At 40.5% G+C, this 26,775-nt stretch overlaps 1 protein-coding gene across 4 annotated transcripts; it reads left to right on the top strand.

Moving 5' to 3' along the window:
* The first annotated feature begins 1,381 nt into the window (after window positions 1–1,381).
* Window positions 1,382–26,342, top strand: marco (macrophage receptor with collagenous structure). Of its 4 annotated transcripts, none has more exons than XM_029530434.1 (11): window positions 1,382–1,519; window positions 14,640–14,738; window positions 15,440–15,606; window positions 15,937–16,054; window positions 16,136–16,198; window positions 17,482–17,553; window positions 21,467–21,535; window positions 22,660–22,743; window positions 24,106–24,141; window positions 24,543–24,707; window positions 25,473–26,270. In XM_029530434.1, the coding sequence occupies exons 1-11, from the start codon at window positions 1,435–1,437 to the stop codon at window positions 25,604–25,606; spliced, it is 1,092 nt and encodes a 363-aa protein (XP_029386294.1). In that variant the 5' UTR covers window positions 1,382–1,434; the 3' UTR covers window positions 25,607–26,270. The 4 variants fall into 4 exon arrangements, with proteins under 4 accessions (XP_029386294.1, XP_029386293.1, XP_029386292.1 ...); XM_029530433.1 differs by lacking the exon at window positions 1,382–1,519 and adding an exon at window positions 9,659–9,834 and having other exon boundaries at window positions 22,672–22,743; window positions 25,473–26,342; XM_029530432.1 differs by lacking the exon at window positions 1,382–1,519 and adding an exon at window positions 9,659–9,834 and having other exon boundaries at window positions 25,473–26,336.
* Window positions 26,343–26,775: the final 433 nt, after the last annotated feature.

Raw genomic sequence — 26,775 nt, 5'->3', positions numbered from 1 at the left:
AGAATGACAGATGAAAATTAAATTTTAGAACTTTTTATCAGAGAAAGAATGAGAGCACAGGGAGAGAGACAATAACCCACAAAAAATCATATAGATGTGAAAATGGATGAAATCCTTCTACCAGTAAATGTTCATTGGTTAATATTAACAGTAAGCAAAAAGCATTTACATGTTTAATTTGATTGTACATGAATAACAAAATAAGATGAGTAAAAATAACACATATTCCACACAAAACTCCAAAAATGGACTGCATTAAATCATTGGCACCCTCAACTTAATATTTGGGAGCGCATCCTTTAGAATGGATAACTGAAATTAATTTGGCCCTGCAATGGACTGGCGACCTGTCCAGGTTGTATCCTGCACTCGCCCTGGAGTATTGGCTCGGATTGGCTCCAGAAATGGATAAGCAGTAGATGCGTGAGTGAGTCAGAACTGAGGTCAGTTGCTTCCTGTAACCAAGAATTAGGCTCTCACACCTTTCTACTGGAAATTTGGACCATTCTTCTATTGCAAACTCTTCCAGGTCTTTCAGATTTGAAGGCTATCCACTTCCAATTGCGGCTTTGAGACCTCTCCACACATTTGACAGGCTTCAGGTCTGGACTCATTGGTGGCCGTTTCAGGACTCTCCAGTGCTTAAGCACAAGAAATCTTTTGGCCATAACTCCAAACAGTCACCTTGGCAATGAAAGCACGGAATGTGGACCACTTTGATGCCATACCCCCTGCTGCCCCCAAGACACGGTTGAGTTTCTAACAGATGTGGATGATGAAGAACAACCTGACTGAGTTCTCTGCCAGACATTTTTCCAGCAGACCTTCACTATTTGTTTGGGCCAGATTGTCTGTCTGACTTCTCCAGCCATGTGATCCAATTCAACAACAGGTGGTGATCAGTTGACAGCTCCGCTTCTCCCTTCAACTGATCTTAAAGCGTATGACTAAAGGTTTAAAGGCCCATACAGTCTGAAAGTTCATGTCAAAAGTAGCAGCAGTCTACAGGTATACTTGTAGACGGACCTTGTAAGATATATATGTTAATTGCATGGCAACGTTTGAAACTGTTTGCATTATTTTCTATTGCAAGTCTTTGTTGTGGACATTTTCAAATCGATGAAAATGTTTTGTGAATGTATTTGCGTTTTGTCTGTTTGCATGTCTTGTCCTGAGTTGTGTGCTGACTTCCCAAGGACACTGTGAGCAGCCCCACATAAACCATTGTGCTGATTCTTCCTCAGTGTTTTGTCCACATCAGCAGGAAATCAGTGGAGTTCCTTTTTCTCCTAACGGTCATGTCAGTTGTTTTGCAGATATGATCTGTTGCAATCTCTTGGGATCAGTGACTTCCTGTATGCTGTTTTATAAAGACTCTTGAAATGGTAAGTGATTGTAACTCAACAGAACACTGAGACATCAGTGGACAAGACAATGGAAGAAATCTCACACAGCCACACTAACCCGCTGTTTGACGTGTCACTCAGCAGAAGTGATCTCCATAGGTTCGAACTAGAAGGTAAGTATTGTCTGTAAATCACTGAAGCTTCAAATGGTTTCATAAATTAATTCTGAACAGACTTCAAGATTTACTACCTACATCTTCCATTCTCATTGTTAGGTATTGAGTTCTGTTAGGACACAGGCTTCTTTTCCCATATCTCATTTTCTTCTTCTTGATAGTCTGTTATGCATGAGAAATGTGCAACACAAGAAACTATACAAACTTCCCTCGCTAATACCACTATTCCTGTAGTGCAGCAAGTACTTGCAAAGGTAAACGTGAAATATTAATGTTCATAAAAATATTTACTTGGATTACATGACCAAATGTACATGAAAATTCTAACTATGTTTACAGGCTCAATGACACATACTGTGTATGCAAATAACAAAAACTGAGAGAACACTGTCCATTTCATTGTTTTACATTAGGTACGCAATGATAATAATAAACAACAGGCAGAGCAGCCTCAAATGAAACAGAGATCTGACTGACAGCTGAAGCTGTCCTGATCTGTAACGTAACATGGTTTGTTTCTTCTTGTTTCTTGCCTCCCTCAGACTACTCTCCTTTCTGCTTCTTCCCTGTTCCTGTTCCAGCCAGACATTTTCAGAAATCCATTTACATGAACCAAATTAAAATTGTCAAAATAAGGTCATTTAGAATCTTACTTCAGTTTAGTCATGTTTACATACTTTAGTACAGTAAAACCGACTCCTGAAGTTCTGTGTTTGACATGCTGCAGTGAGTGATACAAAGACTGTGGGAAATTTATTTTATTAAAAGAAGACATCATTTACTGTACTACCCAACAGACATTATATTCAGATGGCTAATGTCGTGCTTATACTGGGCCAGATGCCGCAGTAAAGAAATTCTAGTGACGCCCATGTGTTATACATGTTTTACTCACTTTACTTTATGAGTTTATTTGTAAAGTGATAATGTACAACAATAAACTTTGCCATTTGATGCATTCTACCAGATTTAGCTTCAAGCTAATTCACATTTGCATTGGCAGTTGAAAGACAAAAACATAATTATCCATAAAGCATTACTCACATAGGGTAGTAAAATCAGGCAGAGTAGCCTGTGTCAGAGTAGTGCCTTTAAGCTATTTTTAATACTGTCGTTGAGGGTACACTTTTTAATTTAATCTAGAAGGGCATTCCATTGAGTTGTGGTCTTCACACAAAATGCTGACTGCACAAAGGCAGTATGATGAAAATGAAAAACACAGTCCTTTGTTGATGACATCCATGTTGATTTTATGGATCCTTTGGTGCAAAAGTCAGCAGGTATTTCAGTGGAAACCATTTTTGATTGTATACATAAGGCACAGACACCGAAGTTCTCAAAACTAAAATGATTATTGTTCTCCAGTTTTCTGCGGTGATGAAACTGCTTTAATTTTTTGTTCAAGATTGGTCCTTTGTACTTTCCTGCAACATGCGATGCAATGTGACACAAAGGAATGGATCATGCAGGGCATGCTTCTGAAGTTAGCTAATTTGTATTTGAGAGTTTGAGTGTTTTATGTACGTAACTTAAAGTTGGGGTCAAGATCCACAGTTACTCCAAGATACTTACATTTGGTAACGATTTGGATTTCAGTATTTATGAATTGTTTAGAAGTTTATCTATACTAAGGGAAAGATATAGATGATCAAGCCCTCTGGAGATCCTTTGCATGACCAATGGCAATTGGTCATGAAATTAACACTGTTCCCTGTTCAACAAATAGGAAGGCATCTAAGTAAGAGCACAAGGGTAAATTTTTTTTTAGATTACTTGCTTTTCATACGTCCAAAAACACAGCATCAACCACCCCACCTTCGCCTGGCTGAGCTTTAACTTGCTCTATCATATGAAAATTTGCTGTTTCTGTGGTTTCCAAGATTGGGTCTAAAGCCAAACTGCATCAGATAAACATGAACATAATTTATGTTGAGAATTGATACCAGTTGGCTCTCAGTAACCTTAGATAGAATTGGAAAAATGCTTATGGGCCTATAGTTACTGGCCCTGTGACACTTTCTGACTTTGAGGACACATCCTCAAAGAAATAGAACATTAGGTTTAAATAATAAGATTACATCAACCGGTGTCACTGAACTATTTTATTTAAATTGGAAGTATAGTATATACAAAATTTCAGCAAACCGTCTTAATTAAGTGCTACTTCATACAGTTACTGTGAATGTACTAAACATCATTGTGTTCAATTTATGAAACACCATTAGGTTCCACTTAATAAAATCAAGTATTTTGAATATACTAAAGACAAATTAGTTGTATTGACGTAGGAAGAATTACCACTTAAGTCAATTTACGTTATTCAGTTTATTTATTTATTTATTTTAAAAAACAAACAAAACAAAAAAAAACACAAATTCAAATGACCGGGAGGCATGTGCCAAATGCGGGTTAGGGTTAGGAGGTTAGGCTACCTCAAATACACACTCAAATACACCTTCAAGTTTATTCAGAAGGTGTATTTGAGGTTGCTGGGGTACTCCAGATTTAGGAAGTAGATGAGACCAAGGAGGAGTGCACAACTGTATGCCATGTCCCATGTCAAGTCCTGCAGCACTTCCACCCCCTCTATTATAAATTTAACACCCTCAGGGTCATCTGTGGGTTCAGCGCCTTCATGACAGATGAACCACCATGTGAAGTTGTTCACTCAACGTGTGCTGCACTTCAGGATCAACATCCCCAAAAAGGGATTTAGAACAAAGTATTTATGAAAATCTATTTTAACAGTCAGTGTTTCAGATTGTGTTATTGTCATACTATTTTCAAAGATATTCGTAACAGCTCAAAATGTAAAAAGCTCAAATCTGATACTGCACCAAAAATAGCAGTTTTGATCAGGACAGAGGTTGATTGAAAGATGTGACCAAAAAAAGTAAAATAAATAAATAAATAAATAAAAATTATCTGATTCATTTTTACAGCAGTTTAACTAGTTGGACGTTTTTGTCCCTAACAGTGTTTTCTAACAGAACATAAGGTTCACATTCCCATGAGGATCCAGCGATCTACATTATTTTATTTTTAATATTGTAAATGTCCCATTCAGTAAACATTTCTCAAAATCAATTATAATAAAAAAGGAGGGATCTTTCTCATAAATGCTACTTGATTATTTATGTACAATAAATATTTATATTGAATATCCAATCCAACAAATATGTTACACCCAAGGATTCACATCATACCATTTTGCACCTTACAAGGAACTGCTTTGAGGCCATCAGGGCTCTCATTTAGGTATACACAAAGTACCTTCAGGGTTCATTCTCTTAATTTTTCATTTTTCAATAGAGGGATTCTGTGGAAGGAAAATAGAGAAAGGAAATAGTAATTAATAAATATTTAGTGGTGCTTTTTTTTTTTTTTTTTTTTGCTTCTTTATATTTCTGAGGTAACTGCTCGACTGTGGCCAAACACTAAGGTTCCACAGGGTTTCATATTATTTACTTGGACCACAAACATTGTTAAACCCCAATCTTAACGAACATCCCCACTGAAAGCTTAATTTATACTTTGCTGTACAGTTAACATAGCTGATATACTTGCCCACACGGGCCTAAACAAATGACATGAATTCACCAGTCACCACTACTTAAAGCTGCTTACCTCTGTGACACCGTCACAAAGTGGGAAGATAAGCTATTTCTAAACAGTCTAACTCTGCCGGTCTACCTTAAGACAGGAGGAGATGACATGCATTGGGGCATGCAAGACTATAAATTAGCATTGAGTCGTTGCTACGCTAACTGCTCACCAGTATAAACCGAGCTCAATTAAATGGGAAATGCAATCTTCATTCCCTGAAAACATTATCACTTTTGTCCACAAACTCGAACTCAACGCAAAATTAAAGTTCTTTGTAGCTGCTTAAATATAGGCACGCGTTTATTCATTAAGCAGTTTCATGAATAAAACATTTTTTGAATTCCCGTTTTTTCAAATTGCACACTGTATATAACTACAATTGACTGTACAAAAGTAATAATCATAATTTAATGTAATTTATACATCCTTTTCATTAATGTAGCTTTGATAATTGATGTACTTACCAGAAAATCGAAGAAACCTAACAAGTGCACACCATGCCGACGAAGCAGACAGGAGAAGCGTCTTCTTCTTTGAAGTTTTAAGTGAGCTGGCATCCTATTTGTTGCATTACCGCCTCCTTCTGAGACTTATATTTACTGTTTAAATTCTCCTTATCAATCAAGTTCTTAGTAAAAATTCAAATAAATATATCCAGCCTTGTTCACTTTCGACACACTCTACAATAATTTTTAGATCCTTGGGAGAATCTTTCAGAACTTGCTCACTTCTTGCCGGTGTTGCGCAGTGCGCAAGTGGCAGATGGACGGAAAACGCGTTAGGACAAACTTCATTTTTTGAAATAACTGAGTCGACTAAATTTTTAATAAATAATATTGAATATTCTCCATTATTATTTAGAAGTAACGTAATTCCCTTGGTTTTATTACTAAAAGTGAATTTATTTTGTATTTTCAACATAAATTCATTACATAAGGTATACTCAAATCAAATCAAATCAAATCAGATTTATTTGTATAGCGCCAAATCATAACAAAGTTACATCAAGGCACTTTACATATAGAGCAGGTCTAGACCAAACTCTTTATAAATTTATTTAAAGAGACCCAACAGATCCCCCGATGAGCAAGCACTTGGCAACAGTGGCAAGGAAAAACTTCCTTTAAGAGGCAGAAACCTCGAGCAGAACCAGGCTCAGGGGGGGCGGCCATCTGCCTCGACCGGTTGGGTTGAGAGAGAGAGAGAGAGAGAGAGAGAGAGAGAGAGAGACAGGCAGGCAGGCATTGGAGGGGGGGGGGGTGTAGGCAGGAACATGTTGTTGCATGAAGTTCATGGAGTTGAGCTGTAATACAGAATTCATGCTATATGGGACCAGCAGGTGTTGCAGGAACATGGGATGGAGATGAGTCACCACCTGCAGGATGAGGACAGGGAGAGAGAGGAGAGGAACTGGGAGAGACAGAGACTTTGGCAGAACATGGTTAGTAAATGCAGTATAAATGCTTAGAACTGGGTGAAACTGTTTTTTTTTTTTTTTTTTTAAGAAGGATGGTTTTTATCAGCGCATGCAAGGAGGGAGTTAGAGAGAAAGAGGGAGAGAGGGTGACAGGGAGAGACAGAGAGCGAGAGAGAGAGAGAGAGAGAGAGAGAGAGAAGCTCAGTCCTTCCCCCAGCAGCCTAGGCCTATAGCAGCATACCTAAAGAGTAGAGGACTTTTTAACTGTACGCTCTGTCATACAGGAAAGTTTTAAGCCTGGTCTTGAAAGTTACTAAAGAGTCCGCCCCCCGGACCGATGCTGGGAGTTGGTTCCATAGAAGAGGAGCCTGATAACTGAACGATCTGCCTCCAGATTTACTCTTGGAGACTCTAGGAACCACAAGTAAACGTCCATCTAGAGAGCGGAGTGGCCTGCTAGGACAGTAAGGAACTATGAGCTCTCTGAGATACGATGGAGCTTGGCCATTAAGAGCTTTATACGTTAAAAGAAGGATTTTGAATTCTACTCTATATTTTACTGGCAGCCAATGAAGAGCAGCTAACACGGGAGAGATGTGATCTCCTTTCCTAGTTCCTGTTAATATTCGTGCAGCAGCGTTCTGAATTAACTGAAGGCCTTTTAGAGATTTGTTTGGACATGCAGATAGTAATGAGTTACAGTAGTCCAGCCTAGAAGTTACAAATGCATGGACTAGTTTTTCTGCATCATCCTGAGAGAGGATGTTTCTGATTTTCCTAATGTTTCTCAGGTGGAAGAAAGCTGCCCGACTAACTTGTTTTATGTGAGGGACAAAGGACATGTCCTGGTCAAAAATTACTCCAAGGTTTCTTACAGTGGAGCTGGAGGCCAAAGTAATGCCGTCCAAACTGATGAGATGATTAGATAGTATTTTTCTGAGGTGCTTAGGACCGAGTACAATAACTTCTGTTTTGTCAGAGTTGAGAAGTAAAAAATTTCCAGTCATCCAGACTTTTATGTCTTCAAGACATGCCTGTAGTCTGACTATCTGACTGACTTCATTTGGCTTCATTGATAGGTACAGCTGAGTATCGTCTGCGTAGCAGTGGAAATTGATGCTGTGTTTCCTGATAATGTTGCCTAGAGGAAGCAGATAAAGCGTAAAGAGGATTGGTCCAAGTACCGAACCCTGCGGGACTCCATGACTGACTACAGTACATGAGGAGGAGCTGTTGTTTACATGAACAAACTGATGTCTATCTGATAAGTAGGATTTGAACCACTTTAGTGCAGTTCCTTTAATTCCAATTTCATGTTCCAGTCTCTGTAGTAAAATATTATGATCTATGGTGTCGAATGCAGCACTAAGATCTAGAAGGAGAAGTATGGAGGCTGATCCATTGTCTGAGGCCATTAGAATGTCATTGGAGACTTTAACCAGCGCTGTTTCTGTGCTATGATGGGCTCTAAATCCTGACTGAAACTCTTCAAACAAACTGTTCCCATCCAGATGCTCGTGTAGTTGTTTTGCTACAGCTTTCTCAATGATTTTAGAAATAAATGGAAGGTTCGATATGGGTCTATAGTTTGCCAAAACATCTGGATCAAGATTAGGCTTTTTAAGCTGGGGTTTGATGACCGCAGTCTTAAGTGCCTGAGGTACATAACCCAGAAATAAAGTCAGATTAACCAAATCTAGATTAACGGCTCAATTACATAAAAGATCTCTTTAAAGAGGCTAGTTGGTACTGGGTCTAATAGAGAGGTTGACGGTCTGGATGATGAAACTATAGAAGCTAGCTCTGAGAGATTTAGAGGTGAGAATGATTCCAGATGTAAAGGAGCCGCCGCTCCATCAAGTTTCCATTTCTTTGAGTGATAGGGGTGACAATGGCAGTTTTCAAACATGGAAAAGTATTGTACTTTAACCACAAAAAAGAAAAAAAACCTGATATAACTATAAAACTATAGATGGAAAGAGTGCTTGATGGTCGTTTTTTGTATCAAACTGAAGGGCATCCTTACTTTGGATACTATTTAAGGAGTTAAAAATTTGGCACACTTCTGGGGTCTTAGTTACGTTTGTAGTGTTCAGAGGCAATTTCCAGATTCCTACTTAACTCTTCCAAGCTCATTTACAGATAAATAAAAATAATAAAAAAGCAACAATCGAAGCCTTGTCCTCAATAAACATTCTGTCAACTTTAAGATGAAGGTCACCAAAAAACTTTGCCCCTTCCTTATGAACTTATCAATGTTTTGCCATATTAGTTTTAGTTTATTTACCTTTCAACTTCATTTATATGTAGGAACAAGTGCAATTTGTCTAATCTCAGCTCATGAATAACCTTGCTTCTCAGGCCTTTAAAAATCAGCATGTCTAAATCCCTCCTGGATTTTATTGCCTTTTTAATGCAAGGTAGGGTTAGGGTTACTTTGGCTTGATGTTTCCTCTCAAACTTTTTACTGAAACCTCATAATAAATTTCTTTTGTAGAAGTGATTTTATTAGTAAAGATGTTGTAACATGTCTTAATTAATTTTTTATTAAATGCAGCTTGCCTATTTTTAGGTATACAGCAGATAATGGCTTACACCCAGAATGCTGGCTGTGATTGGCCCAGCACCCAGTAACCCTGATGGATAAGAGGTAGAAAATGAGAGGGAGACATAGAGAGACAACAGATAACACTTGAACTAGTTCCGTTAGGATTAGGAAATTTATTACTAGTTAATTTCCCTGTAACCGTCCTGCTTACATCTCCCTGCAGGTGAAATCTTGTTGAAAGCTGTGATATCCTAGCATTGTAAATGCATTTCCAAGAGTGGATGGTCATAACCATGTTCCAGAAACAAAGAAAGTCCAGACTGGAGTCCAACAATAGATGAAGTAACTGATCACCCTTGGGAACAAGAGTACAAATGTGTAAGTCCACCAAACAGCTGCTGGGCCTCCATAATGAGGTCAGACATAGAAAGGCCTACACGCAAACCCTGAGGCCTGACCATCCCAAAGGGATGGCAGGAGGTGGCAGGCTCTCGTTTCTGATTGGCAGAGACCAATCTACAACACAGGGAGTCTCCCATGACGTCACTCTCCCTTTAAATATGGACTGGGAAATAATCTCGTCCTATTTCTGGTATTCTTGCTCGGGAGAAGGTTTGTCTTTTCGATTAGCTAGATCACCGATGAAAGTGACCTGTACACATGTTCATGTACACAATTTCGGCTTTTCTTTGGAGTTTCACCCTCGCTGGACGAGACTACACTCGACCCGTGTCCGGATCGGTGAGAGTCAGCTGTTTGCAACACACTGACCTCTCAGCTATTACCAGCAGAAGAAAGAAAGAGTTTCTTCACAGAGTCGCGGATACAATCTACGCCCCGTTGTCAACCGATTGAGTCGACCATCCTGCGTTTCATCGCTGCCCCGCCGAGAAACCATGGCCGTCAGTCTCGAGGAACAAGGACTGTGGCGTCAGTACCACTAACCCCAGGACCCGCTGCTGGATCAAACTGATGGACTTACACACACACACACACACACACGGGTTCAGTTTTTTTACGAGCTTAGTGCTCGTTATTGTTGTGTTCTTTAACTGACCGCCGAGTCCTCCCTCTGCTGTACTCTGAGAAGTATTTTAAGTTGTTGCCTGTTTAGTTCTGTGTTGACCATACACAAGTGTTTGTGTTATCCCATTCAGGATTGTTAAGGTTAGGTGTTAGGCGTGTAGGTGCGCACATATCCATTCAACCTCGCACAGCTCGCTCCGCAAGTCCGATCTTCAGATAACCTCCTTCTCCCTTCGTTATCCACCACCAGATTTATGCGTGTGCAGAAACGCCTCTGACTACCGATTGGAGCTGTCTGCCATTGTTAACCGGAAACTGGCGGCAGCTCCACCCGTTGTTTACTTGTGAAGTCGAATGGACGCCACATCGACTACTACTGCCTATTGGTGCTGACGAGCCGTGGGGTACCCATCTTTGACCGGTCAACCACATCACTCAGTGTAATCTGTTTGACTGGCGCAATGAACTGTCAGCGCAATTAATCAATTATAACTCGCTGAATACATAACAGATTTTCACTTGTTTTTTTTTTTTTTTGTTTTGCTGCAAACGTCATACATGTAGCTATGATGCAGGACACATGGTTCGGCATATTTTAATATTCATAGTGGGCTTAACAGTAATAGAATATTCTGATGTATGATAGCCATTTAGCAAAACACACACACAGACACAGAAAAAAAAGAAAAAGGAAATATATATATATATATATATATATATATATATATATATATATATTTATATATATATTTATATATATATATATATATATATATTATTTTTTTTTCACTACTACATGATAGAGAAGTAGATAGCGGCATAAAGTCAGCTATTTTAATAAGTTGAAGAAACAAAATATGAATACATTATATAGCTCTATATAACACAACAACAGATAAAAGTTATATATCAGAAAAAAATTAAAATATATATAAATCATATGTAGAGCATGTATATCAGGTCTGAGAGAGAGACTGCTCCGAGGCTGTTCTTTACCAGGGGTCCATTTCAAAAAGGAGGTTCAACAAACTGAGCTCAGGGAAAGAACCCTGAACTCTGAGTTCAGGGTTCTTTTCACTGTGGTCTTTTTCTCTGGCCATGGCATTCTTTTCTCTCACTCCAAACTTTCCACTCGTGTCAAGGCTTCATTGAGTCTGGTCTTATGAGCATTAGGAGAAGCAGGCAAGGCCATGATCCTTAGAAAGAGGCATGAACATGGTTTGAGTGATGTTTCACTTCACACACATCGCTTTGACACTGCTAGTGTATTGCCCACATTCTTTATGATAGTTATCACCTGTCAAAGCCACTGCCAACACTGTGTGTGTGTGTGCGTGCCAGGAATGCATGTTCAAGATGTCTTCATTTGTGTGTGTATGGGTTTATTTTTTAGTGTGTTTAATATGAGTGGCGGCAAACAAGTGAGATTTTAAGTCCAGAATGTTTGTGGATGTGTATATGATGTTTAAAGGAGAAATACTCACATCATTAGGCTGAAGTTGTGGGTGTGAGGTTGTTTTTTCTGGGGCATCCTGAGAATCCACAGAAAGGCTCTCTTCAGCGCTTCTGGAGGTAGACTGTAACGTGAAATACCAACATTCGCGCAGCCAATGGGCATATCCAATGTCATTACATACCATTACGGCACAGTAGTTATTGGAAATGTAGGAGTCACTGCCAGGGTTACAAATGACCGAGAACAAAACATAGCATCGAGTATATCTGACCAACACGATTGCCTCATGCATCACCGGCCAAACTGGCTAGTAAGTTTTTATCAACACCCGCCAAAATGAATTTTAACCCGCATTTGGCAGGTTGGCGGGTGTTAATTTAGAACCCTGAAGATGGATGATCTCTGAGTCAAATGAACCAAGCTGCTGGAATTTGGATAGCTTGTTTGCAAACACTTCTACAGTCAGATGTTCTGTTGTATGTATTTTTAAGGGGGGTGGGTGTGAGACATGAGAGGTATCTTACGTTTGTTAGAGTGCATTACATGTGAATAATACAGTCTGTTCCACCTGTACAAAATTTGCTGGTCAATGTTATACCAGCAGTATTTGTTTCATTTGTACAATAGCATTCTTGTGTCTGTTGTAATCTACGTCAGTGTTATGGAATTATAAAGTCTCAGTTCATAGCCAGGTGAACACCAGGTGAACACCAGCACTCAACATAGCCAAGCTAGTGGGCTACAATTTTGCTGGTGGACATAAATACAGTACAATAATATTCTATTCACAAAATACAACCAATAGTAATGTTCAATCCTACTTGTGAAAAGTAATCCGCTGCACATTGCTATGGCATCTTTGTTTATTCTGCTGCTAGGCACCTAGTAGGTTGACTGTCTGAAGATGGCGGCTGCGTTACTTGCACCCTAGCAGCCACACATACACATGTACACACACACACAGACACACTCACACTGTAGTTTACCTGTTTGCCTTAACATTAGTTGGTAGTATAGTATTTATTTATTGAAACAATTGTTGGCTTTGTTAATTGTTGTGGAAGTTAGTAAATACCATTTGTAGCTTTAAAGAGAAGTTTTCTTGTCATTACTTCTCACCTTCACCGTTCACCTAGTGGTGCTGATATTTCAGATATTGGCTCCTCTAATTGAACACTTGTTTATGAGGCAATGTTTACAGTTTGGTTATTGGTGCCAGTTTCCGGTGGTGCTCCACATTATTAATTGAATTTAATAATTTCAGATTTTATAATTCCTAATTATCTCTAATTATTAGGAATTACATCTGATAACCAAAGACACCCTTTTCAAAATCAACACAGCCAACAAGACCTCTTGGTTTTAACTTTGTGTCTCAAAGGGCCTTTGCATAGTTGACTGCTAAGAATATTTTAAATTCCCTCTGTTTACTCACTGCTGGATTCAGACTCACAGAGTCACAGGCAGAAGTTCCTTTAGAAGAGGCAACAGTGTTATGTTATTTTCATGAGCACAGAAGACGTTGAACTGTTGAGGAGTTTATTTAGCAACAGCCACCACTGATAGCATAGAGGGCTTGCGCTTGGAATACTTCTCTACCTGTTGTGCATCTTACTTCTTCATTATCAGCATGTAATCCTATTCTACACAGTCAACAGAAACACCTGGTTGGGAGGCATACTATCCGTAACAAAGCATAGCAGTGACACAAACATTAATTATACACACAATACAACAAGCAGGCATGTTTAAATCCTCAGCATTTGCAGTTAAAAGCCTTCAGCACAGCCCCATTGGTGAGGCTGCTGCAATGCTGGAGGTGCTGGGTAGTTGTAGGCCACTGATAGCCTCCAGCTAGTGGGCCATTACATGTTCTATTCTGTATTTTCATTTATTTACTCCTGTTGATTCCACCTGAAACCAAATTTAAGTTCAGCTCACACTACAACAACTGGTGATTGGATAGAACAGTTGTGTTGGGTTTCAGGTATACGGCTGACCAGAGCTTCTAATTTCTCCATTTAGTTTCTCTTTAAAACTTTCTAAGTCACAATCTCTCTCTCTCTCCCTCTGTCTGTACCATATAAGGCACATTAAGATGTCTTATTATTCAATCTTGTGGCACGTTCACTCCAAGCTGCTGTCAAAATTCTGGTTTCATACACACAATGGGCCAAAAACTAATCTGTCTCTAATGTCAGGAAGTAAAAATTAGAAAAGACAGCAGATTTATTTGTATATTGAATAAAAGTTACAAAGATTGTGTAGAGAAGAACATGATGAACAAATAAGCCATCAATGTTGTTTTAAAATGGATGATAAAATATGTAGTCAGAAGTAGGCCATTACCTGTCAGGTTAGTGAAATTGTCTGCTTGAGTGTGTCAATACCTTGTATTTGTAGTTGTGCTACATTTTGTGCTACATTTTGGTGACCATGACAATTTAGGGGACAGAAAACACAGTTTTAAGTATTACAGCTTCCACACTTTAAATACATACAGAAAACGTACAAATAACTACAAGCACTAAGATTAATACATGTTGCCAATTGAAAAAGCAGGAGTTGGGGTGTGATTGGAGAAATTTACATTAGAAAAATCTAAAACATTCTCTTTGTTCTGTTTCATGGGATTGTAGAGCCAATCTGACAGCTTGCAAGGGTGGGGTCAACCCCAGACAAGTTGCTAGTCTGGCACATGAATGACGTACTGACAGACACAAGCAACCATTTACACTCACACCAATGGGCAATTTAGATTTACCAATTTAGCCAAACATGAATGTCTTTGGACTGTGGGATGAAGCTCATGCAGACACAGGGAGAAAAACCTACACCGACAGAAAACAGCAAGGTGAAATAATAACATGACCAGTGGCTCTTTTCTACAATTGCACCTCGTTTTCACAGTGACATTTGCCATTAGCTCCCGAAACTTTTAATTTCCCAATTTGCAAATTTTTGAAAGCTAGATTTGACTAGCTATTTCCTGTCTCCTCCTGAAATTCCACAGGATGTAAATTTGCTGCAGGACACTGATCTCTTGCTGGTATTTGTGTTTCAGATGTGAAGCCAGTGCAGCCCAAAAAACACTGGTGTTTCACTGGGGTTGTTGTTTACCTGGTCTTCCAGACTGTCCTTAATGTCTTCATCCTTTACAAAGGTACTGCTGGACACATGTAACATTTATTTATGTGTTTGTATTATGTCTCTTTAAAAGTGATACTGTATTACAGGGTTTTGATGGTGGTGACCCACTATAAACAGGATGAGCCCAGCGGTAAGAAGGTATAAGGTGTAGCAGGTCCAGCTGATTGTAGCAGCAGCAGCAGAGGAGAGAGCCTACCTTTCCCATCTCACACATTGCAAGCTCTCACCAGACCATTTTTCTACCCACAGTCTCCACCTCCAATTGGCCCCATTAACAATCACCTAGTCCCTTCCTCCAAATGAAACTAAAAAATACTAAACAAAAGCTAAAGCTAAAAAAAAAAAAAAATCATACTCTGTGCTCCATCTCTGACTCAGTCTGACAGGTTATGGCAGTCTGTGGATGCATTCATGTGTGAACTCCATGAACCCAAAGTAGACTTCAGCGTTAGCAGGGTTTCCAAAATAAAAGCATAACACCACAAAAATACATTTCTTGCATTAGTCTGTCTTCTCGAACTTTACAATCAATGTACTAATGTGTGTCTTTACCCCCCATATTGACACGGATGGTTCCCTCATACTGTATGTGGATAATGAAGAACATTTTTATATCATTAAACATCACATCAGATTGATGTAATTATATCGTACACATGAAATAAATGCAGTTACTAGAGGACCATGCTTGATATTTTTCCCTGTCTGTCCCAGTTTTCAGGTTGGACTCTTCTCTGTCTAACTCCAGCATGGAGAAGCTAAGAGCTAATCATATTCCTGAGGCTAAAAGACAGGGTGAAGATAACCTCCAATTGCTCATTCATAACAACAGTCAAGATACCAGGACCTTGAGAGGACACCTGTCATTCCTGCAGAGTCAGGTCCTCCTACTTTTTATACTTAACTTGAACAAAGTGAAAGAAAATGGGCAACGCAATGGCATAGTGGTTAGCCCTGTTGCCCCCCCAATAAGAAGGTCGTGGGTTCTGTTCCTGGGTCAGGTGGCTTTTTTTCAATTTTGCTGCAACAAATGAAAGTTTTCCACTTGGAGACTAATCACAGAGTACTTTACCTTACAATTTGATATCTTAATAGTAAGAAAAAAACTAGTTGATTCATAAATTACACAGTGTCACTTTCAAGCTTGCTTTTGCAATTTACAGCTTTACTGTGACATAACAGTAATTTTTTGGTTGTTCCCTCGACAACAGGTCACTGGTCTGTGTGGAGAGCATGGCCTCCTGCATAAGATGAAGACTGACTTGAGCCTGCTCAACACAAGCAACCTCAACCTGCAGGACAAAATGTCAAAAATTAGCCTCTCACCAGGTATGATACTTTGTGTGTATATGTTTGTAATCAAGAAGTGCAGATTTATCAACCCTAGTAACTCACCTAGTGCTTCCTCAGGACCTCCTGGCCATCCAGGTATAGATGGACATACAGGACCACCAGGACAGAAGGGCCCCAAAGGTGAGTCAATGTGAGGCAATTACTAATTAAGGCTACAATCTAAATTTGGAATGAGTTAAAGATGAGATGTGTGAAGCAACTGGGAGAAGAAGATGAAGTTTCAGTGTTTAAGTCTGGCTGCTACCTCTTATCTGGAAAATGGCCCTAGATGAAAACTTTGTCAATGTAAAAAGTTGAAAAGGGGCTTTTGTGCAGCAGGAGGCATTAGCTTTCAGTTGCAGATCCTGACATTGATGACTTGTCATATTTTATCAAGCGGCTGATGAAACCCAGCTGATTGATGAGTGCACTGACATTTCTTTTATGAAAACTCTGTTAAGGCTGGAATTTTACTACAACCTGTAAATTACCCTCAGTCTGGGGCAAATGTTTTTCCATTAGGTCAATCCCAAACAAACTAACCACCCCTACCAAAAGAAAAACCCGCTATACATTTTTTGCTAACAATTTGTTTGGCTAGATGTTCAAAGAACAAAAGGCCAGCTATGCCTGGTTATAGGTGCCCCAGACTTGGTTTTTGCTGACACTGAAGTCAGACAGTTTTGCAATTTTACTTCCAATATAGAAAGTCTTTCTAATAAGCCTAGCGGGGGAGAACAGGAATAGTTGTAACACAGGACGATTGTAACAACTTGAATTCCACCAGTCAGAAAAAATAGAGGACTAATAGTCATTGTGTGGTTTCTCAGTTTGATTGTCTTATTGCTAACAAAAAATTTGCCGCATTTGAAGCTACCAAATTAAATATTACAAGTGTTATTTTGAGGAATAATTTTACTTTCATTTCAGATGAGATCCTGAAATCAAAATGTCTGAGAATCCAAACAAGTTTTATCAGAATCATTGTTCTGTGGGTTAAAAATATATCAAGCTAGCTGTAAGATTGGTTCTTGTGAGGTGAAAACATGGCTGTTTTATAGAAAAAGAGGCAGTTAGAGAGAGACAGAGTGAGAGGACTCGGTAGAGGGATGGAGAGAGAACTAGAACAGGAGAAGAGAAGATGACATGGAAAATACAAACAAAACATACAAAAAAAAACAAAAAACAAAACTTTAATGGCGTAGTATGATCCTATCACAAAGTGGACTTTAATTGGCCTTTAACCCACCCGCAGGATAAACATTTCAGGATTTGATAATAGTGCCTTTGTAAATGAGATGAACTCTGCAGACTTTAAACTGGACTTTTATGATGATTGTTGTTAAAATATTAGTGGGATGTGATCTATGCAACATTCAAAACTAAATAAGGCTGACTTTCTACACTGGAATAATTCTTTCCAGGTGATCAGGGTGTTGTTGGACCTCCAGGACCAAAAGGTGAAATGGGACTCAATGGGCCACATGGAGAACCAGGTTGATGGCTTTAATATATATTTGCTTTGAGATTAAATGGCAAAACAGGGCCGCAACCAAAATGAAATGCAATAATGCAAATGAGGCCTATAGTGCTTGTCTGAGTTAAGGAAGTGAATGAAAAACAAATGCTAACATCACATATTAGAAAGCTGGGTCTATGTAAGAAACTTTTACATTTCTGCCTGCTTTAGGCATAGCAGCTTTGGCATCTTTGTTCATTTTGATGACACCAGGGACCAATTTTAAAATACTTTCGCAAATACCAGGCATTTATTTCTCAGTTCAAACTCAAAATTGTTCCCCTGTCTCAGGTCACCCTCGACCCCCTGGTAGGCTCCAACCCTATTCAAACTGCCATATGATCAGAAGTATGTGGTAAGCCACGCTTCTGATTAGGATTCTTAGCCATGTTAACAGCCTGGCACAGACACTTTTTCAGGCAGCTGTGATGATCTCAACAAATATTGGATGAATCTCATGAGATTTTTCACTGACATTCAGGAACCCCAAGGGCTGAATACAACTGTTTGTCTCCATAATTCACAACTCAGCAAATAATAGATTTGTAAGAATCCTTCCTCTGTCACGTTACTGGGCCACAAAGTCTAAGCTTCCTATCACAACAGCTGTGCTTTTTATTCCACTTATGTCCATAAGTGGAATAAAAAGCATGATTTGCATGTCCTTGTGAACCTGGGAGCTATGTTGTCTGGAGCTTTGTGTTCCTGATAGGGTCTTCAATGGCAAATTGTTCTCAGGCTAGGGGCCAGACAAAGAATGGTCCAAAAAGACTCCATGAAAAAGAAAAGAGGGAACAAGAAGACCCTGCCCGGAGGAAGCCTGGGGCCTCTGTCTGTGCACAAGCACCTGGTGGTCGGGTCTGCCATGGGGCCCGATGAAGCCACGTGGCTAATGCCCCCCTGGTGAACCCACCATCCACAGGGAAGACCAATGGGGTCGGGTGTGCTGCCAAATGGGTGGCGGGAGAAGCAAGGAGTCCACCAGATCCAGGTGGCATAGACTAGCCCTGGGGACATGGAAAGTCACCTGGCTGTGGGGGAAGGGGCTGGAGCTGGTGTGGGAGATGGAGTGCTACCAGTTGGATCTAGTGGGGCTTTCCTCCACCCACAGCCGAGGCTCTGGAACTGTGCGCATTGATAAGGGTTGGACTTTTTTCTTTTCCGGAGTGACCCAAGACGTGAGACGTCAGGTGAGTGTGAGGATACTCACACGTCCTAGGCTGAGTTATGCTGTGTTGGAGTTTACCCCGGTGGACAATAGTGCGCCTTAGGGTGGCAGGGCAGAAAACTCTGACTGTTGTTTGTGCATGTGCACCGAACAGCAACTTGGAGTATTTGGCCTTCTTGGAGAACCTGAATGGGGTCCTGCATGTTGCCCTGGTAGGGGACTCCATAGTCCTACAGAGAGACTTCAATGCATATGTGGACAATGATGGAGAAACCTGGAGAGGTGTGATTGGGAGGAATGGCCTCCCCGATCTGAACCCAATTGGTGTCCTGCTGTTGGACTTCTGTGCTAGTCATGAACTGGCTATAAAAAACACCATGTTCGAGTATAAGGAGGCTCATAAGTGTACTTGGTACCAAAGCACCCTAGGCCGAAATTCGATGAGCGCATTTATTATCGCATCATCGGATCTGAGGCTACATGTTTTGGACACTTGGGTGAAGAGAGGGCCTGAGCTGTCAACTGATCACCATCTGGTGGTGAATTTGGTCAAGTGGAGGGGGAAGCCTCCGGACAGACCTGGTAAGCCCAAACGTGTAGTGCGGGTGAACTGGGAACATCTGGAGGAGGCCCTGTCCGGGAGGCCTTCAACTCCCACCTCAGGCAGAGCTTTTCCAACATCCCTGTGGAGGATGGGGTCATTGAGCTCGAGTGGTCGATGTTTATATCCTCCATTGCCAAAGCTGCAGTGGACAGTTGTGGCCTCAAGGGGCGGCAACCCTCAGACACCATGGTGGACACTAGTGGTCAGGGAAGCCATCCAACTGAAGAAGGAGGCCTTCAAGGGTATGTTATCTTGGGGGACTCCGCAGGCAGTTGCAGGTTACCAACGGGCTTGAAGGGCGGTAGCCATGGCGGTCGTGGAGGCTAAGGCTCCGGAGAGGTTCAGAGAGGAACATAGAGAAGGACTTTTGATCGGCACCAAAGCTGTTCTGGAAGACTGTCTGGCACCTTAGGCAGGGAAGCAGGGAGCCATCCGAGCCGTGCACAGCAAGGGCGGGATGTTGCTGACCTCAAATGAGGAGATAGACGGGCTGTGGAAGGAACATTTAGATAGTCAAACAACTCCACAGTGACAAAGCCCCAGGGATTGATGAGATCCGTCTTGAAATGTTGATGGCTCTGGGTGTTGACGGGCTGTCATGGATGACATGCCTTATCAACGTTGTGTGGGGGTCGAGGGTAGCACCGAAGGAGTGGCAGACCGGAGTGGTGGTCTCACTTTTTAAAAAGGGTGTGTGCCAGAGGGTGTACCAACTCTAGAGGCATCACACTACTTAGCCTCCCTGGGAAAATGTACTCCAAGGTGCTGGAAAGGAGAGTCAGGCTGATTGTCAAACCTCTGATTGAAGAGGAACAATACGGATTCTGTCCTGGTTGTGGAACAATGGACCAGCTCTTCACACTTGCGAGTATCCTGGAGGGAGCTTGGGAGTATGCCCATTCGATCTATATGTGCTTTGTGGACCTGGAGAAGGTATAAAACCGGGTCCCCTGGGAGTTTCTGTCCTGGGTGCTGCGGGAGTATAGGGTGAGGGGGTCACTTTTAAGGGCCGTCCAATCTCTGTGAGCCCAAAGCGAGAGCTGTGTGGGTATTCAGCAATAAGTCGGACTTGTTCCAAGTGAGGGTTGGCCTCCGCCAGGGCTGCGTCATGTCACCAAAGGGGTTGCAAGTCAGGGGGCTCAGGATTGTGTCGGTGCTTTTTGCTGACAATGTGGTGCTGTTGGCACCATCGGTCTGTGAAATTAAGCTCTCACTGGACAGATTTGCAGTTGAATGTGAAGAGTCTGGGATGAGGATCAGCACCTCCAAATCAGAGGCCGTGGTTCTCAGCAGGAAACTGACTGTCTACTCCAGGTTGGGAATGAGCTTCTGTCCCAAGTGAAGGAGTTCGTGTACCTCAGGGTCTTGTTCCTGAGTTCACAGAGACCTTGGAGTGTGAGATTGGCCGGAGAATCGGAGCAGCAAGAGCTGTACTGCAGTTGCTGTATCACACCTCTATAACAAAAAGAGAGCTGAGCTGGAAAGTGAAACTCTCGATCTTCGGGTCAATCTTAGTTCCACCAAATTATTCTGTTTCCACATTTTTGCCTCTAGCCCGGATTGATTTAAGTTTAACTTTGACTTCTTAGGGGAAACAAAACAATCAAATGAACATCTTCTGCAAACACACTTGGAACTTCAAGCTGCCACTTTTTCTCTCAGCAATTGCTTTCAATAATCTATGTTGTTGTTCCTTTTCTCTGATAATGCTTCTTTATAGCTCAGTGCTCTAAATATACTGCTGCTCACCAAAGTAGGAAAATTCCTTATTTGTTGGCCTTTTTAACAAAATGGATGCACTGGAGGTTTAATGAACGTCATCTGTCTCCTTCTTGCTCATTTTCCCAATTCCCTTCACTCAATGGTTTGCTGTGTAGGTATTTAGAATAAGTCTGCTCCAAATGGGATGCATCATTTTACATTAATTCTAAATTATTTACTGTATATTATTATTATATTATTATTATTATTTATTTTACTGTAGCTTTGCTTCCTCATTTAGTGTTTAGCCATCATTATTGATGTGGCTGATTGTGAACAATGACAAAGGCCATACAGATTTATAGCATAAACACTCATTGTGTGTGTGTGTGTGTTATATTGTATATCTGTTTGTAGGTCCTCCTGGCATCCCTGGGAATCAAGGACCAAATGCAAAGGGAGAGAAAGGGGAACCCGGGGCCCCAGGTAAGGGTCTGAATTCAGGTTTTCAGATTTTCACTATAAAACCAGAAAACTAATTTTATAATAATAATCATGATAGTAACTACTGACAATACGAAAAGACCCATGCAGAAGACCAATCCAACACCATGTTATCATATTAACATACAATCAACATGTTGTCTGAACATTCCTTGCTCAATTAGCAGTTGAGTATGCAATGGCCCTCTAAAGGTTTAACTAATGGGCATACCTACGATTATAAAAGGGCAGGACAAGTCCCACCAACCTTTTAATATTATTTGGACCCCCCCCCTACTATTCCCATGTTGATAATAAGCACATCAGCCTGTAGATTGTCCCACGCATATTTAAAATGCTCGTACACCCACGTTTGACGAGACTTAACCCTCCTGTCGTGTTCGGGTCAAATCTGACTGATTTACAACTTAAAACACTCATAAATATTGTGTTTTACATCTGATTGCCTCAAGGCCTTATGATATCCTCCACACTATGCACTTCAACATATAAAAGTGATGATCACCTCTTTCATTGAATTTTGAGTGTTTTAATCAACATTGTTACACCTGTGGCGTTCCCAGGCAAAAGTGACCAGCATAGGAAATGAATGGGTATCCAGACTATATTCATCCATCAGGCAGAAAACATCCCCATACATACCACCCCAATTCACTCATTCACTCACACACACATTTCAGACTGAACAATGTCTTTTGCGGGTACACATCTCTTTCCTGCACTTATGTGCCAATCCTCCCATTCGAACCAACTTCCTGATGAAACAATGTATCATATCTTCACACAGACTAGACTGTTATGTGAACCTATCTCTTTCCCACGCTTTTGTGCCTATCCCCCACGTGAACCACACCTTCCAGGCTAATCAATGTATCATCTTCGCACATCTTCAACCGAGACACTCCTAGGCCTTAATGTTTACTTCTGACTCTTGTTTTTCTGCGGGACCTCAAGGAGATAAAGGTGACACAGGGAACTCTGGCCGAACAGGTACCTGAGTACTAAATCCTGCACAGGGAGAGTTTGCCTGTTTGTGTTTATCTTTCGCTTCTTTTGTCTACTTGTGTGTGATATGGCCCATGTTGATTCGTTGTCCCTCATTTTAGATTTGTGCACAGGAATTCCTGGAGTTCCTGAGCTCAAAGGAGAGAAAGGAAACCAGGGAGATGTTGGAGCACCTGGACCTCCAGGTCGGCTAAGTAACATTTTTATGGTTAGATTTGTACTGTACATGCATCTCAATATATCAAACCTGTGGTTCCATTTCAGTCAATATTATAGAGTGTACCAACTCTGAATAATTTTTCCACCTCAGCCGTTGTTTCTTTTATATGCAGATTTAAAGTGTTTATTTGTGTCATTTATTTTTAGCCAGGATTTCCTCCGGGTACTCCGGTTTCCTCCCACTGTCCAAAGACATGACTGTCTAGGTTGATTGGTGACTCTAAATTACCCATAGGTGTGAGTGGAAACAATTGTTTGTCTCTGTACATTTTTATTTGTTGGCCCTGCAATAGACTGGCAACCTATCCAGGGTGTTCTTAGCAATAAGTGTAATGACAATCTTTGGGACCATCAACTTTCCTCTAAGTATCTGCGGATTCATACGGTACTAAAAGCTAACAGATGGATATGAGTCCATCTGATCAATCTATGTCTCATAGAAACTCACCTGATGGACCAAACAGATTTAGCAACTTTTCTGAGGGATCCTCTGACAATCCTTTGCTCTGAGCTCCATGGGGTTGTCTTAGGCTGTGCTTCTCAATCTCCAGCATAACCCTGCTCTGGAGCAGGTGAGAATAAGTTATCATAGTGATAAGTGAGCCAGACAACCCAGGATTACCCTGAATTTACGTTGATAACAGTAGTAGTAGTGAACAGTGGTGGCGGAGTTGCCAGCACCTCTTGCAAACAGATTTACATGCAATCTTCAATTTTTCCTTTTAGTTGATGTTAGTTTTAGTGTCTAATCAGGTGAATCAGATTGAACCAGAATCATCAGGTAAGTAGGTAAAGAATGTTTTTATGTTTTATTTGCTTGTATAAAATAACATGACTGTTTTACTGAAAATATACGCATATGCATGAAATAATTTGGTATGCACCTACGGAAAAAAGCACTTTCATCCAGATGAAAGACACTTTTCACTTTTCAAAGGGTAAGTGAGTGTGCTGAAGTAAGACATTGTCAGTGATCCACTGGTGTACATGGATACTGGGTTAAGTGGTTTTATTGTGTCACAGCTTGATGGATAAGTCTAAATTGTTTTGACTGCTGTTATTCCATTTGTTGAGTCCAGTCTGGTAAGGAAACCAACTCCTGGACCGAGCCCTCAATTTACAAAGGAGCTTCAGGATATCATTCTGTTTGGTTTACAAGTGTGTTTCTTGAATGAAGCTGCAGGCATTGTCTCATATCTGTGTTACCACTTTAAAAATTAAAGGAAACTGTAGAATAAATCATTTCTGTGTAATAATGAACATGTGTCAGTCCTTGTCAGTGAGATCATCTCTGGTTTCAAGATTATCTTCTCTTGCCTTGTCTGCAGGAGAGAAAGGAGCTTCTGATTTCAACAGAAATGATGGTGAGTGTTGTTAAGAGTTACGAAATCATGATTCTTCCATGTATGATATTCTGAATTTTTTCTGAAGCATTGACCTCTCACAAATTTGATAGTTTTGTACCGACTTTACAGCCAAAATGACACTCATGCCATAATTATGATATGCTCATGACATATACACTGGGCATGTGGCCATGTTTCCCAACAGGGTTTAAGTCTGCATCGTACCTGAGTCCCCCCAGTGACCACATATGATATTAAACCAAATACTTCTATTAGGAGTTTGAGGACATAACCTCAGCAGATGTAAAATGCCTGAATGTTGGCTGTGATGTTCACAATTATTAATTAATGCAGGATAGCCAAACATGTTGGTAAATGGACACTTCAACCACCTGATCTCAATCTTTGTAACATCTAAGTACATGTTCGTCTGGTGCCTGGTCCAAACCGAGGGCGAGTGGAGGTCATGTACAATGGGTTCTGGGGCACAGTGTGTGATGACTATTTCGACAATATGGATGCCAAGGTGATCTGTAGGATGCTGGACTTTCAATCTGCTTCTTTCACCTTCAATGCCTCACCAGGTAACACGAGCACAACAACATCATTGCCTGGCATTATCTCTCTGTCGCACAGTTCTTTACTACAACTCATGGTATTGAATGAACCTGACTTGCAAATAGAACTAGAATTAATAATTAGAAGTAATTTTTGGAATGTATAGGAGAGCTATAGGCAGGAAAACTGTCATGACACATATAGTCGGTCACAAATGGGCATGGTCAAAACCAGGCATGGTCTAAAAAGTGTGGTGGCTCAGGCTGACATGATGATGCTGTTTATGTGCACTACTGTTTGTTAAATTAATAATTTTCATAAAACACTGTCAATTGGGACGTAACAGAACACAAACTCTATTTTGACTGCATGATTTACAGTGAAATTTCCTTAGAAAAGGGCAGAATATGCTCAAATTAGTGACTGTCACTGTTACTGGATTTCATAAAAAAAAAAAAAAGAAAGCAGGGCCAGCCTGATTACATCCACCAACTATGGCTGAAGTCATGTAGAAACTACTAACAGGCCACATGTGATGCCATCACATACATGTACAGTTAAAGATGTAAGTCTACATGGACCCCAATAAGCCTTATAGGTCATTCGAGCCAGTCCAGAGTCCTCCGGTCTTCTTTGTGTTCACACCTTTGTGTTGGTTTCAGTTCACTGAAGTTAAGAGACTAGACTAAAGTACTGTAGTCAAGAATATTTTCATACTGTCTTTGCCAAGCTTCTCACTGCAATAAAAACATAGGAGTTGAGTTTTCTAACGGAATGTTGTCTTTCTGTAGGTTCTGGTAAGATCTGGCTGGATGACCTTCGATGTACAGGGTCAGAGTCCAACATATTTAGCTGTCCAAATGGTGGTATTGGTCAACACAACTGCCAACACAGTGAGGATGCTGGAGTGCAGTGTGTGAACTGAAGTTGAACAAGAGCAATGTTGTCTGTGCTGCTCTCCACAGTTAGCTTTAATAAACATGAAATCACAGGGCACTATTTACTGGAAATATAACCAGAACAGTGCTGCTGCTTCTAATGATGATTCACAGCTCTGATGTATTTGCTAAGTCTCAGTATCACTAAACTTATGTCCTTAAATGACAGTGCATTGTAACCTAGATCATGTTAATAAATTTTAAAAAATAAACTTTTTCCGTCACTCACAAGTGGTGAAGGGTTTCTGACCCAGCTGGTTCAGTGTATCCCACAAGTGTAGTCAATGTGTATTCATTGTATTCCCAGGTGCTTCAGTACTAAAGATGTGAATTCAGATAATCCATAATAATTTAATATTAGGCTAGCTCTCATGTCTGATGTCACCTTTGTATTTCTTTCCTTTAAGTAGTGTGAACTTGAGCGTCTTTAATGATGAAAGAATCGAAACACATTGGTGTCAGTCTAAATGTCCGTGAAGGTTCTCAGTCATCCAGGCCATCTTACTCTTAGAGCATTTAATGGGAAGCAACTGGACTTCTTATCTTGTTTTGAAGACCTTTAGCCAAACCACCCTAAATCACATTCTCATTTTTGGTGATCACCTGCACCCATGCTGGGTTAAATACCTGGGTTTCACTGACAGTCAGAACTGAAGAAGCCTTTTTGGATGAGAGGCGAAACGTCTTCAGAACAAGATATGTCCAGTTGCTTCCCAAGTGTCAGTCTAAATCTACTCAACAGACTGCAGTATGTGAGGCTGCAAGAATAGTTTCTGATGTGGTAGTTTGCAGCACAGAACCTCTCAGGGTACATTACTATCTGCTTTCCTCACTGTATACACATTACAACTCAGCCAACAATTTAATTAAGTGGTTTTCTGGTGATACATTCATCAATAAATATGTGTCTGGGTGGTTAGAGGTTGGTGGGATTAAACAGGAATACAAGGACTTTAATCAGCCAGTGAGTCATCAGAGAATTTGTTTGAGGAGTGAGCTGAACCATTTTCACAATAATACTGGAAATATTAATGCGATCAACCAAAGTTTGTATATTGAGATGGTAAGGGTTTACAAATACTGTGTGCAAATAATGAGGGTGTTCATCTCAATAACATCTTGGACTGGTCTGATAATACATCTGCACCTCTTGAGG

This window comes from Echeneis naucrates, chromosome 21 (assembly GCF_900963305.1).
Source record: "Echeneis naucrates chromosome 21, fEcheNa1.1, whole genome shotgun sequence".
Taxonomy (NCBI): domain Eukaryota; kingdom Metazoa; phylum Chordata; class Actinopteri; order Carangiformes; family Echeneidae; genus Echeneis; species Echeneis naucrates.
This window is presented reverse-complemented; position numbering and strand designations above follow the sequence as displayed.